We start from the raw sequence: 15,219 nt of genomic DNA, 5'->3' as shown, positions 1-15,219 counted from the left end.
TACATAAATGTAGATATAAACCTAAAACTCCCGCTACATTTTTCCAGGTTCATCTGGATATAAATAACCTTGTTAGGGAGAGGAAAGAGTGTGAGAGAGGTTTGAACTGTTGTTAGAGAAATGAACTAGTGAAAATAATTTCAAAGACACCTAGCAACTGGTGGATTCTTGGGAATCTGGCCGAGTGGAGTCCTCTGGGCCCATGCTCTCACAGCTGCTCTGTATTCAGGTCACTTGGCCAATTTTCCAAAGATGAGGTGCCTGTGTGACTTATCTAGTTTGGGTTTTGGTACCTAGAGAATAAGTGTTAAGCCTAAATTGATTCTGTATTTAGAAAAACACACTATTTTGGAAGAAATTTGCTAGCTGGGATGAGTTTCCAGCTTTAATGTCTGGAATGGACTCAGAAGTGTCCTTTCTAGTACAGCATCCCCATTTCAGGTAGTGCATATATCATAATTCATTTCTATTGTTTTTTCTCTTTTCTACTGACATGTGAATTAGGTCTTAACTACCTAATTTTAAATGCTGATAACTGTAATTTTAGTCTCTTCATGCTTTAGTGATGGGTCAGTGCCAAAGGTTTTTGCAGACTTTGCTTTGCTTGTGTCCTGCAGAATGGGATGCGAAGCAGTGGAGAAGTGCTTTTCCCAGGTGTGGTGAGAGTGAAACTGAACAAGCGTCTTCTGTGACTATGAATTCCTCATGGAACTCCTCATAATGTGTTTCACCGTTGATTACTTACACTATTTAATTGTTATAAGTCTAGTCAGTGTATGTTTTGATTGAGAGCCTGGGTTGAGCACTCAGGCTCTGACAAGAAACAGCTCTGTTAAAAAGATGTAGCATCTCCCACAAAGCTCTTGGGAATGCCTTGTGAAGCAGAGAGGCATTGCTTTGGTGGAGGAATATGTTGCTGAGTCTCATTTCAAGATCTGGCTTACTTTCCTCCTGCCTGCATGCCTTGCTAGGAAAGGAGGAGGAAGATGGAGCTGGGATTGCTCCCACTTCTGTTGCTCTCCAAGTCCATTTTTCTGCAAAGATCTGCACAGGTAGTTCCTGTTGCAATCTGCTTCCTGGGCTGGTCTTGCCCAAGGGAGCCAGGAAATAAATGCCTCTGCAGGGAATGGATGTAATGGAACGATACAAATTATCCCTCGGATTTAAGCTGATAAAATAAGCCCTTTTCTCAAATAAGGTAGTTCTCAATAAGACAGTAGATTGCCTCTATGCAGAACTCATAGCATGGTAAAGTCAATTCCGTTGAGTGATCTGCATTTAAATGCAAGTAAAGTCATACATTGCAAAACAGAGTGCAAAAAAACTGAAGTCACATCCTCTTCCTCCTTCTCCACCCCGAGAGGCTGCATTTTGGTCTGGCTTGGGAGCTGGCTGAATCCTTCTGCCTTTTCCCACTGTAGAATCTGGAGAAGCAGCCTCACAACAACATCACTATCTCCAATAATTTTTCTAGCTGGAAGTATTCTAGAATTGACTGTAGATGATCTTTGTTTGAAGGAAAAAAAAAATGAATACTTGTAACAAAGTTGTCTTCATGCAGACTAACTGAGCAACATGCTACAGTGCTGTCTCACTGCAGCTCATTTCACAGCTGTGAAAAGAAATGGGAAGGCATCCTTCATGTGTGCATGGTCATACATGGGGACACCTCTTGCTGCAGCAGTAAAAGTATTCTCAGAGTTCAGTGGTATTTTTATTCACATATGTGTAATGAATGACCCTCTACCAGCAAAGTTTGGAGGGAAGTGCAAGTGGCTGTAAGAATGGGAAAGACTGGTCTGCTAAATAAACACATCTGAGCCAGCAGTGCAAAAGGGTTGTGGATGCAGCCATCTCCATCAGTCACATCTCTTTGTGATATTTTCTGGCTGCATTATAGCATCTTTTTTTTTTTTAAACTAACGCATATATTTGAGGATGTAGATTATATGCTACATATGCAACATACTGTCTAGTAATTAAATTAACTGTACAATAACTATATTAAAATCTGAAAAAAAGATTTAGCAAATATAGTAAAGGATTGATAAAACATAGTATGAGGTTCTTCTTTCTGGTTCCACACTGCCCTATGAACACCATTTCTTTAACATCATATAGATCCCTGGTGCTTTTCTTGGAAGTATTGCTCTGTATTCAAACATGGCAATAAAAGGTGTAATTCTGCACTGAGGGAAGAAATGCTTAAATATTCAGGTTGAAGTGGAGTATTATATACATTTTGAACAGCAATGGCATTCTTGTTAGCACAAGATATATTTTCAGAAGGGTAGCTAGCATATCTTACCTTAAAAAGATCAAAGTTCCCATGGAGGTTGGCCTTCCCAAATACAGGGTGAGATAGGCTGTGCTGTGTGTAGATCTGGAGCTAGGTAGAAGGCTATAGCTCAGAGGAGAGAATGAGGAGGGCAGAATGGCTGATGTTTGGTGGAAGAGAAGTTGTCCTGTGAGAGAGCAGGCAGCGGTGTTGCTGTCATGAGGCATGGCCGGGTAGGATAAGTGTTGTGCGAAGCAGAGGAGAGACAGGAAGGCATCAAAGCAAAGCGGTGAACTCCAGCACTGGTAGGATCATAGAATCATAGAATGTCCTGAGTTGGAAGGGACCCACAAGGATCATTGAGTCCAACTCTTGTCCGTGCATAGGACAGCCCTACAGGATGCAAGTGTAAAGGACTTTCAGGTGGTGAAAAGGGGAGATGACGTAACTGCACCAAGGGTATTTTGGAGAGGAATAGGTGAGAATAAAAAAAGATAATTGGAATCTAGAGCAAAAGGCATTTGTGGTGACCCGAACAGCAAAATGATGCATATTTTAGTAGTGGTAGTAGGGAAGAAGATGGTGGAATTGAGCAATGTAAAATGGGAATGTTTGAAGACAGAATGGAGGTGAAGACAAATGGAAAGTGCTGGAGGTGACGACAGGAGTGTGTTCTTTGTGAAATAACTAAGATTCTAATGCCAGGTGTGGTAGTCATCCGGCATCAAAAAAGGTACAGCTTAATATTCCCTTGTGAAAGTAACTTTCTCTGTTCTCCTTCATTCCTCCCTAGTAATACAGGGTTTAACCCTCTTTTTGGATCAAGTGGGATTTTCCAAATTAATCGCTTAATTTTTTGACCAGATACAAGCTAGCTGCCAGTTTGCCTTCTATCTGTAGAACCCTTGCTTCAATTATCAGCAATTTCTTCTTCTGGAGGGCTGTAAAGGAGTAGTTTAAGAAAAAAATGTGTTTTATCATACCCATGAGCTTCCCACTGAATCTTTTAGCCTTTTGCTTTTTTCCTTCACTCGTTATAAGACAAGGAATTGAGAAATTGTCTCTCATACCCATATGTTGGGCAGTGTTATCAGTTTAAGATGTTCCTGTGAGTCCGGATTAACATTTTAAAAAAGGATAAGTGTAAGCCAATGGATACAATTGGAGCTTTTTTTTTTTTTTTTTTTTTTGTGCGTGTGTTTGTGGGTATGTGTTTGTTTTTAAGAGTAGACTTATGAAATAAGAAATGTTGCCACAAAATATCTCCCTTTTTTCAGATGCAAAGAAAGAATGAAAACTGGCTGGTTATATAGTCCCTCAGCATCAGGGATCGAGAAGGTATAGAGATGGTTTGGGAGCTGTGACCTGTATGGAAGTTCTGTTGTGCTCCTGTGCCCAGGCTTCTGTCAGCTAAGCACCCACTGGAGCTGTCTGTGGAGTGCTTGTAGTTATTTCAGGGGCTCATCCTGTTCCTATCTCCTCAAAATAGCCATTCATAGTAATACACAATAGATGGAAAGTGCTGTTCACAAGTAACAAAAAGATAAAAAAAGAGTGATGATAAATTACAGATAATAATAGAAGAAAAGCAATTCTGTGTATAACAGTGTAAAAAAACAAAGAGAAATAGGAGAAAACACTAGTGTTAGTTAACTAGTTATTGTAACTATTGTAACGTTAGTTACAATAATACTTCAGACTACTAAAAAGAGATGTTTCAGTTTCTGGGGATGACAGACACATATGCAGTCTATGTTGAGCTCCTAATGTTACTTGTATCTATCCTTATGAGAACAATCCTATCTAAGGAAGATTTTATGCCTGAAACCAGCCTTTGCCTCGTCACCCCTAGTTCAATAGACCTACTTGTATTTAAGAGAAAAACAAGTACAGGATTTGCATTGTTGCAAGCAAGGAAGAAGATGTCCTTGGGGAAGACAGGCGATGATGTGACATTGTGGGGGCTGGCAAGATTCTCACTGCAGTAAAGTATATGTTTACTATATAATGAATGTAGGAAGGAGCCTGATTCTTCTTAATCTGATCAGGGGCACAACGGAAATTCAGCCACGGAAATTTCTGCGCCACTGTGTCGTGCTTTGGTGCAGGTTTTTACCAAATTTGTTTATGGAGCTGATGTAGTTAGAGCTGGTGGTAAGTTTTGAATAGAGGCAGGGTAGGCATCCTTCAGAAACACAAACAACTGAGATATTCTTCTGCAGTGTGTTTTCCAGAAAGTACCCTATCTACCAGATGTTGGGGCAATTCTGTCTTATTTGGAACAACTGTGGCAGGCAGGGATGGTCATGGGGCACGTTGTCCTTCTCTTCAAGGAAACACAACTGCATCTAAATTTCCTTCCTCAGACATGTCAGACACTTGTTATTGTTTGCTACTTCTCAGATCCCTTTCCTGTTCTTTTCTGAAGCTATTGTATGGCAGATTTTTCTTGGCTGGTTGCTTTCTATTTACTATAAAGAAAACCATGGGCAGATGTCTGGGAACTAGTATTCTTTGAAACCGGCAGAGTCAGTTGTAGAATTACATCAGTACTTTTGATTTGTAAACTGAGTCTAAGATCATTTCAGCCACTTCGGAATTTTTATTTTTCTTAACACAAAGAATGCTTTTGTAAATAGCAAAATACTGAGGTTGACTGACTCACTTATTCAGATGCATTTTAAATTAACAGTCAGTTATATGGGTCAGGATGAAGGAATTAATTAAAGGATGTTATTTAAAAGGCAATTTATAAAATCACCTTTGCTCATACAGACATAAAAACTGTTATTTTCTAAGTGGAAGTAGAAAACTGCAGATCTGTCATTGCGTCACATCCTCTGTATAGCAGAGTTGAGAAGGTTATAATAAACTTGTATGTGAAGTATCTATCAGTGGGTTTGTTGGAGATGAGAAATTTACTGGATGTTTCTGAAATTGCTTTCATTTTTCAGGGACAAGTGACTATAAATGCAAAATTTGACAAAGATATTTACCTCCCAGAGGATGCCGAGTTTTACTTTGTTTATGATGGATCCATGAAGAGGCACATAATGTTTGCTGAGCGAATTAGTGACAATGCTCTTCGGTCCGTTGTTCCAGGTGAGTGTTAGCTCCCGTTTACATTTTTCATCTCTCTGCTATAGCCCACCCCCATTTCAAAGCTGGGCACAGCTAGACAATATGGTATATCTCTGTTTTATGGCTCCGCAAGGGAGGAAATGCAGGAATTGAATGGTCACCTTTAGATCCAGGCTGAGTTTGACTGACCACAGCTAAGTCTGACTTTTATAGCAACCCACATCAGCACAATGTCAGGTGTAGACAGTGTTAGGGGCAGGGCTTGCGTAGTTGAGTGTGCATTGAAGTGCAGACTTAAGGGATGGCATCATTTTTAACCTGAATTAGTTCTATGCCATAACTGTTTGCCTCCAGGCATCCCAAAACCTGCAAAAGTCATGTTTTTGTCTAAGTGTTCCCTGGGTGCAGCACTCAGCCCAGCTTGCAGGCCTCTCATGGTGGAAGTGTGCAGTGCTTTGAGCTCTGCTGGAGCTACAGGCGGTGCAGATGTGTCAGGGGAGCCGTTCTGGGGGTGCCTCACTGCAAACAGGGGCAATTTGTGCTGCCTCAGCTGTCTCAGTGTCTTAACGTTGTTCCTCTTGTGGACATAATATAAACCTTGCTTGTCAGCTTTGTGCTGTGCTTTGTGACCTCTTCGCTTTTGTGAATAGAAGTCTGTAGACACGATGTACCTATGCAGCAGGATCTGCTTGTTATTTGTTCTTGTTTTCTAAAGGGGATTTGGAGTCTGAAAATAACCAGTGAGTACAAAAAGGGAAAATACACCACTGTTACATGGTGGCTTCTTTAATCCCATGAATGGTAAAAGATTGAAAGATTGTCATGGAATACATCTGGAGAATATGCAATCTTTTTTTTTTTTTTTTTTTTTTTTCTTAAGAAGCCTAAAATGACACTGTTAAATGACTGCTTCTTGGCTAGGAATTAAAAGAGGAGGCCACAGGCAACACTTAATCACCTGTCTGTTCAAACAGAAACTGTGAACAGATGAAAATAAAAGTGTAAGGTTAACATATAGCCCTGCCGTTGTTTCTGTTGTTTCATAGTGGCCAAATTAAGAATAAGTGAATGGAGAACACTTTAAAAACCGCTGCAGATGTGTTAAGTACATGCTTCCTCCTGCGGTTACTAGATTGCATATATATTTGTAGTTATTTAGGGCTGTTGTGGAAAATTTAGATTGGTATCTATAGTATGTCATGGTTAGCTCTCCAGCTTGCACCTCTTTTAGATGTATGACATCCATCCTTAGATGGCAAAGGAGCATGAGGAATGCATGAGGTGCTTTAGGGATTTGAGAGAGAAATGCCCTTGGACTTCAATGGCTCCAGCTGTAAGTTAGACAGTTGATACATTTAATTAAGTCTGCTAAAAGCATAAAACATACATTCGTTAAAAGCTTTCAGGTTTTGGCCTACATGGGGACACTGATAGGTACAAAATGCGTGCTAATAAGTAGAGATATTACTCAGAGTTTCTGCCAGTCTTTTCATGGGTGTCTCATTGTTCTTAATTTTTACCCAAGAACCTTCAGGCTTCTGATTTGTGGGATTTCATCCTGATGTAGTTATCTCTTCTTTCCATTGTTGCTAAAGAACCTTGACCTAGAATGACTGGTTTTAGAATTAATTATGTCAGTATAATTGGTAGGACTGGCAGTTCACAGTCTAGCAGAATCCAAGTTCATTGCCAGAAATGGCTGGTTGATGCCCTATGACAAATAGATGTAATTAGAGGGAAGAATAAAGTAATTCTGGATGAGTCATCAGAGCTCTTAAAGGGGGGAAAAATGAGGAAAATCTAATGTAAATGATTAATTTACATTATAATTACAGGCCATGGATGCCAAGAGGCAGTTTCTGTCTCTGTGTTAATGTACACAAGGGGATACTCACCTGTGGTCCTCGGCAGCTGTCCAGTCACTTTCAGAGAGAATCTGTCTTCCAAGTTGTCTCGTTTTCTGGTCGATCATGCTGAACATGTCACTGCTGCTAGTCCCAAGATGTTGCTGGATAAGTTTGGTCTAAGGATAAAAGATTTACAGTCCCTGGATAATGATTTGATGATGGCCATTGCTCATGAAGAGTTGCCATCAACATGGAACATCCTTGGAAGCGGCTCAGAAGGTGGTAAGATTGTATTTTAAGTTTGAAAGCTTCTAACAGTGGTTTGGTGCACAGTTCAAAGCAGAGTATCTCACCGTTTTATCCCAGGTTCTCAACACTTGTGCTTTATTTTGTGGTTATGATGAAAAATTGTTCAAGTATGAGAGGGCTAATCAGAGATTCAATTTGTGGCCAGAGGTTTAAAAAGAATAATAATGGCTGTTGTAACTAAGTCTCTCCAGAAGCTGTTTGTGACTTGTCTCACTCTGAATGCAGTTCATTATTTATAAATAGACTCTACCTTTGCAAGATTGAAGAGCTGTCTGTTTAAAAAATACAGGAATTGTAGCAGTGAAGTATCTCTGCCATGATTCTAACCGAGTGAGATATTTTAATTACACAGACAAAACGCAGACAGTCATAAAACAGAAGAATGTGTCACTGTAGGCATTCTGATGTACGGAGTAAACATATTTTTCATCACCGTGCTGTCAGTGTTTATGCTTTATTTATGAGTATGACCATTCTTTGGGGAGAGTATCATTAAGCAAATTTTATAGCTTTTAAAATTTTTGTTTTAGAGGAAGTGGGCTAAAATACACATGAAACTTTATGTTAGAGTATGCTATTAAAAATTTTTGTAAAAAGATCAGGTGGAATTTTCCTGGTTTCAGGTTTAATTGCAAACAGAAAACTGTAGTTACGTTTTGCTGGGAGTATGATTTTTTTTGCAGACCCAACTGATTTATAGCTGAGGTTGGAAATAATGTTAAACTTGATGGTTTCACATGTTTTTCATTGAAAATTTGGTACTTTTGGCTGTTTTCCTTTTCGTACTTTAAGTTGCTAAAAATTTGAGGACAGGCAGCTTGCATATAAGTCAAACTGAAAAAGAGATTCATGCAAGCTTTTGTGAAGTAAAAAACCAGCACTTAGCCCGTTTCTTTGGTTAAGGGTGTTTTTCCTGTCCTAAATCTTTCTAATTCTTAATGACAGAAGGCTTGAAATCTGCTACTGCCTTCCTTAAGCATGGTTTTTGCCTCTCTGTTGTAAACAGCTCTTTCAAGAGGAGAGAAAAAAAGCAACCAAGCCATTACTTGCTTCATTTTGGTGTGTAGTAAATATTTGTTCACATTGTGCAAGTGCTGGAACAGCTGTTGGACCTTAGCAATGAAGACCTTGATTCAAAGCCTGAAGAAATCAGCTGTAGTTTTGTTCATAGACTTGTCTAAGCTTTCTGTCAAAACCAGCTGAAGCCCAACCCAGAAGCATCAGCAGGTTATCAGAGGTACTGAGAGATGCCCAGACAAAGCCATCTGGGTTCCTGCTTGCTTGAAACATGGGAAAGTTTCTCTTGGGTTGGAGATCAGCTCAGCCAGTACCAGACTAAGCTCTGCTAAGGCAGCTACTATCCAAATAGCAAAATCCTTTAATTTTTAGTTATGCTAATTGTTAATTTTCGGCTCTATACGGAAGAGTGTGTTGTCTTCATGTGAATTTCAAAGGACTTGCAGGTTTTTTTGTTTCTATGTCTTTTTCATACTTTGTTCACTTTTCGTTTTTTGAACATTACACATTAAAAATATTTGAATAAAGCAGAAAAGCAGGCATGTGTGCTCCAGTCACTATACAAAGTCTCTGTGAATGTTTGAAATGTGTCTTGAGCATGCTGCATTAGTGGTTGCTTCATGGGCACTGTTGCACTGATGAGGTGACTTCTCCCTTTTTACCGCAGTTGTTGCTCCTAAATGCAGCTTGGATCTTTCCCTTGTTTCTGAGTAAACCAAAAACTGACTGGAATTCCTGGGGCCTGGTAGTGATGCTCATGCACAGCAAAGACCTCTCAATGCATTTGTGCCTGGGCAATGCTTGCTGGCCATCCTTGTTGAGTGGGGGGCTACCAAAAGCTTTCCAGAGTGCTTCTCCTTCAGCCCAAGTCGTTTGTTTCTTCTGTCTTTCTCTCTGAGGTCCAGGCTTCAGGCTTGGGCTGGGCCTGGTGTTGATGGGTTTTTCCCTTCAGCTAGGGTACGTGCAGCACAATAAATATTTTGCTGCCAGTGCCGTGGTAGGGTGCAACAGAGGAGGCTGGGGCTGAATCAGGATAAAATGGGTTCTGGCCTTTGAGTGGAAGTTTGCTGTGTCTCCATTAGTGCAGGCTGGTCATGGGGAACCTGCCAGATCTCGACAAGTTGTGACCTGTTGGGGCATATGTCTGTGAGGTCCTTGTAGTCCACTGCTTGCAAGAAAATACCTGACTCTATGCGTATGTACAGAAATAAGGAAGGTTGTCATCTCAGAGGGTATACAGTCAGCTTGGCAAGCATGTATCTCACCCCTGCAGGAACTCAATATTCAGCATTTTACTTTAGAAATCTCTGCGTAGGTCTTTAAAAATGTATCTTTTTTTTTTTCTTTTTTTTTCTTCCCCCCCTCCCCCCCCCCCCCCAAGTTGGTCTATTTTGGTCTCCTTTAAGCAGTTTGTGTATTTTGTCTTCTGCTCCTGTATCCTCTCTCTCTCCTTCCTGAAAGTATAGTTTTGATTCTTTTTGGAGCCATATTCTGCTCTCACCTGACTCTGAGAAGCACTGACTCATATTACTTCCCTGTGCTGTCCCCATTATCTCGTCATTGTGTTTTTGTACCCAAAGCCAAGAGGCCGAGCGTAGCCAAAGATTGCATGTAGCTGAGGGAGCTGTATGCAATGCAAGGGAAGGAAGAGGAGGGAGAAGGGGATGGACTGGAGCAGGAGGGTTTCAGATCCCAGCACAAATGAGAGGAGGAGGAGCAGAAAGTTCTTCATCTTCTACCCTGAGGTGATCAAGGGTTGTCCCAGCACCTTGTTTCTTCCTTACCCTCCAAAAGATCAAACTGGGAGAGAAATAGGGGATTTATGAGGAGCTAGAAAGAGGGTGAGGCTCTCTTCTCTCTTTCCCTGCCTGCTGTCTCTTCAACTCCTTGCCCCAAAGCTCTAATGGTGCTTTGATAGTGTCAGGATGTTCTTTTTGGTGTTGGTGTTGTGAACAATGTGGGTGCTATTATCTGTCACTAGTTGGGACCTCAAGTTTGTGAGATTCTGTCAGTCTTCAGAGCTAGCTACTGGGCTATTTTTATTGGAAAAACATTACTTTTGAGTGACACATTTCTGGAGAAAATTATTGCACCATCTGGTGTTTTTGGACATTACTCATTTTTATGAGGATTTAGAGACATACAAGTTGATGGAAAGATAGAAGAATAATTTATTCCTAGGAGTTTTAGTATTCAGAAAAAGTGTTTCTGTTCCTTTTATAAGGCATAAAAAAGGCTGGATAAAGAGTGAGCCTGGATTGTCTAGAGAGCATTGCACATAATTCAGGAATTTAGTGCAGTTGCTCAGGTCAGGACTTGTTAGCCACATTATTTAAAGTTCAACAAAAGAAACAAGAAAGCACAAACTTTTTGGTAATTCTCACTTTAATAAGTGCCTGTGTGGCAGTCAGGAGCTGCCTGCTCACAAAAACTGGCCAGATGTTGCGATCAGCTGGCCCACAAGCAGTTTGTTGCCAGAAGGAACTGAGGACCTGACACAGATGCTGTGCTTAGACATTTATTTGTTGATGGATTTGAATAAAATGGAAGAGGGAGAGGAAGAAGCTGCTTGTCTTGTTGATCCTTTGTAAAGGATACTTTGCTTTTGAAAACTGAACTATTCAGTTTATGAAGCTAATCAATATTAAATATTAAGCCAGATAACTTGTTACAGCTGGCCAAGAAAAAAAGAATCTTCCCACCATTTTTCATTGTACCGAAAAAGAAAAGAAGAAAGAATGGTGGAGTGGTTTAATCTGGGTGAGAGAAATGCTTCAAAGTAATCTTTCCTCTCTTGGTAGGATCAAGTTAGATGAGTCTTTTAGGACTGGCAGCCACCAGGGGCCTTAAGGCATAGGTTCAGCAAATTCATTGCAAGCTTTTTGTCCTTGAAACACTCAGGCTTATGTCCCTTGGCTGTTGGAGGGGGAGCACAGGAGTGTGGACCTTGCAAGGAGTTGATGTTATGTACAGGCAGCTGAGGGCATCTCAGTTTCTGTTTATTTTAAGGGCATTGCTGGGATGATGCGTTCAGGTGGTATGGCTGACTTAAGTATGCTGGTAATTAGGAACAGTTGCTGCTGCCTTAGTCACTGTTCACAGTTATTTTGCAAGAGCAGTACCCTTGTAGGTTTAATGTTTTTAGTAGAAGCAATAAAATTACAGCCTGAATAATGAAAATTAATTGTGGATCATAAGGAAGCGAACAGTGTCTATAGCTGTTTAATTCCCTTTCACAAAGAAAGAGAATTTCTGGTTTGTTTCATAAATGCTTCATAATTGTTTTCTAGGACTAGGTCCTGTGGAGTGGACTGAAGTGCCCGACCTTGTTGTTTCATAGTCTGCCTTTGGGGAACACAGTTCCATTTTCCATGGCATTTTCAACTTTCTTTCCCTCCCTGTCCATTTCTTTGTAAATCTTGTTACTCTTTCCACTTGATGTTAAACACATTCCTGCTAAGCTGACCGAGTTCAAACCTGGCTGGTAAATGTTGTATTTTTGATCTAAATTAAAGAAAATTCTGTGTCTTTTCCTCAGTTGGAATTTTAGAGTTCTTTTTTTCCTGTGGAAGGAAATGGAGAGGAGGACAAAGTGCCTGTTTTCTTTCATGGAATTAGGAAAACACTGGGAACAGCAGATAAATATTTCTGGGTGTGGTGAGACTTGTGAGGAGAGGTAGTATTTTTGGTTAGCCAGTTTATGGGGCCAGAGAAACAGACAAATCTTTGGCCTTGTAGAATTTTCCGCCATCGGAAACTGTATAGGGCAAAGGGAGAAGGATGCTAGCCTGGGCATTAGGAGGCAAGAGAATTGTCTTCCAGTGCCTGCTGCTGACCAAGAAATCTGTGGCATAAGACAAGATGTTGGGAAGCATGCTTCAACCTGTGAGTCCTCATTGAATGATGATCCTCATCTTTTGGTCTGTGGTAGAAATAGCAAGGAGGATATGTTTTGCCCCGACCACAAAGGAGCTTTTTAGGACAAGGATCAAGCACTTGGAGGAGATGGTGATATGCAGAGTGACAGTAAAACAAGTACTTTAAGAGATACAAGAGATGAGGTTTCTTGTTTAAGGCAATATATAGGTAGTGGGGCTTGGGAGGTTTTTTGTATCCTGCTCTGCTTCTGGAGAGACCGGGTATGAAGCTGTGGCCTGACCTGCACCCCAGCTTCAGGTCAGTGTGGGGCTGGAGAGTATTTCTCTGCTCCTGGCTAAGAGAGTGTCTCTGTCTGGTGTTGAGCATACCAGTGGTGCTCAATAAACAAGTGTCTTAAACAGCTCAAGGAAGTGTTCAGCTGCAGCACAAAAGAATGAGGAGTATCCCTCTCCTAACAGAAAACATCTCCTGTAGTGTTTTGCATCTTTGCTGGGGTCACTCAAGCAGTAAAGGCAACTGAAACTTCACCTGCTGTTGTAGGTGGTGGCACCATGCGCAGTCTTTACCATATGGCAATAGTGGATTGGAGCCTCCTCTAACCACCCTGCTGCTGAAACTGCTGGGGAAGGACTCCTTAAGGTCCATCCTTGCCATGGAGCTTAACTCTCCCCCATCTCCTACTTTTCTTCTGCAGCATTGATGCCTGCTTCCAGGTTTTAGATGTGATGAATGGGGGGGGATACTTAAAGGAAAGGGGGATGTTGCAGGTATTCAATAAGTGAAAAGGGGAGATACCACCACAGCCTCAGATGGGCTGTCACATACCTGACTTTGTGCACTGCGGCCACTGTCTGTGCATGAAACCACTTGCTGTATGAGTTAAGCTCCTATGTGTGTTTTTGCAGCAGCAGAATGCCCTGAATATGGCCTTATAAACTATCTCATACCTAAAGGAAAAATGAAAATGTGAACAGTAATGCATAAAAGTACAAAGCCAGGAAAAGCTGGAATTTATCATCCAGTTTTGATGTCTCCCTCTGCTTTTCAAGTCACAAGTCTTGAGGTTTTTTAGTGTCCTTCCAGGAAATGAATGAGATTCATAGCCCAGAAAAGGCTTAGTCATTTATGTCAGAGAGAAATATTTGTTTTTAGTTTATTGTTTTGGACATAGGAAGGGATTCAGGTGCAAGGAAGAACAAAAGGATTTATTTAATGTTTAAAACAGACTGTGTTTGGCTCAGCTCTGTGTAACTCAGAGTGTTTTGGCTGGAGAATCCGGATGTGATGCAAAACAACATCTTGATAGGGCATATCTTTTACAGCACCACCTGCCTTGCAGTAGCTGACCCTATATGAATCAGCCAGCAGTGCTTCTTCCAAATCTTAGGAATTGTTTGGTTTATGTCTTGATGGAAGAGGGTGTTTTATAGCAATTACATACGAATATGTTAAAGAAGCCTTGTGTTTTCATTTTTTTTCCTGATTTTCTTCCTGTTTGCCACTGGATGCAGTTGAATCAATTATGTGGGGTTTTTTTCATAATATGTTTATTTTTCTTTCTTGATTTTTTTTTCCCTCTCTCCATTTTGCTACATTTGAAATCTTTCTCAAGGAAAGGAGAAAGTGAAGTGAAAACTGTGGGAAAATGCCATTTGTTCTGTCGAAGTGTGGAGCTATAAGAGGACGTGGTGACTGACAGAGAAGAACCAAAACTGGAAATTGTTCTGAAGAAAAAAAATGCTAAAAAAAATTAGTTTCAGAAATTTACCTTTTATTGTGTGTGTGTGATTTTTTTTTTTTTTTTCATTTTAGGCAAGTCTAGCTAAAAGCCTTACACCTTTTTGCTTTTTCTACTTCGATATTGCCGATCATGGAGTAGAATCACAGCAGAATTTTTCTGACAGGGATTCCTTGAGTTGGTCTAATCCTACCCACTGCTTAGAGCAGAACTAGCTTCAAAGTTACATCAGGTTGCTCAGGGTCAGGATTTGAGTACCTCCAAGGACAGACAGTCTGTAACTTCTCTGGTGACCTGTCCCATTGTTTAACGTACTTGTGGCGAAAAATATTTTCCTTGTATTGAAAGGATGTATTTGCCTTTCAGTTTATTAATTTAAATTTAAAAGGGTGTATTTCAAATTTTAATATCGTGAAGCTATTAGTAGTTACTTTATGTCGCCAAGTTCTGCTCACTCCTGGGCAAGCCAAGTGGGAATAGCCAAGAATACACGTTGTCTGTAGAGATGAAGGACGGGGAGGAATGTGAGTGCTGTTTCAAAGTGGATGAGTGGTGAAAACAGCTGATTGACCTGCCGAGTGGTTCTGCTACCATATGCATTTAAGCTAGCCATGAACAAATCTAGGCTAAGGTTAGATGAAATTTGTTAGGTTGGACAGATAAAAATTAATTACTGGAATATTTGTGGTGAGATAATAGGAGTTATTATTGCAGAAGATGTTTTAAGACCACAAAGATTAATTGCTGTTTATTAAATTATTTTTAAAACTAGGTTCTTTTGTAGCAAACTTATTCATACCGCTTTGTTTTTAAGACTTGGCTACCTGAAGAGTACGAATGATTTGATGCAGTGTTGGAACACGGAGAAGGCTCTCCCTGCTTAGGAAAGTTTTCCTAAGGGCTCCCTTTTTGCTAAGGGGAAAGTGATAATCTCACTTTGCTTAGAGCAAATTTATCTGGCACTTTGTTTTTTTTTACAGTATTAAAATACACATTGAAATCCAGTGGCCCCAGGCCAAAGTTTTAATGAGAGGGTAGGATTCAAGGTAAAGCCTTTTTGTTGCTGCATT

The 15,219-nt window shown here is 40.4% G+C and overlaps 1 protein-coding gene across 3 annotated transcripts in view; it reads left to right on the top strand.

Moving 5' to 3' along the window:
* Nucleotides 1–15,219, top strand: part of ARHGEF28 (Rho guanine nucleotide exchange factor 28) — a 146,501-nt gene that overhangs the window by 21,800 nt on the left and 109,482 nt on the right. For 2 of the 3 annotated variants that reach the window (XM_071802037.1, XM_065860418.2), the window contains exons 3-4: nucleotides 5,233–5,380; nucleotides 7,195–7,488. In XM_071802037.1, coding sequence (XP_071658138.1) covers nucleotides 5,233–5,380; nucleotides 7,195–7,488 — 442 coding nt within the window. The remainder of the gene's footprint in view (nucleotides 1–5,232; nucleotides 5,381–7,194; nucleotides 7,489–15,219) is intronic. The other variant, XM_071802036.1, reaches the window with a different exon arrangement.

The sequence above is a fragment of the Patagioenas fasciata genome, chromosome Z (assembly GCF_037038585.1).
Source record: "Patagioenas fasciata isolate bPatFas1 chromosome Z, bPatFas1.hap1, whole genome shotgun sequence".
Taxonomy (NCBI): Eukaryota; Metazoa; Chordata; class Aves; order Columbiformes; family Columbidae; genus Patagioenas; species Patagioenas fasciata.
The sequence above is the reverse complement of the archived record's forward strand: the minus strand, read 5'-3'. Positions and strand labels throughout refer to the sequence as shown.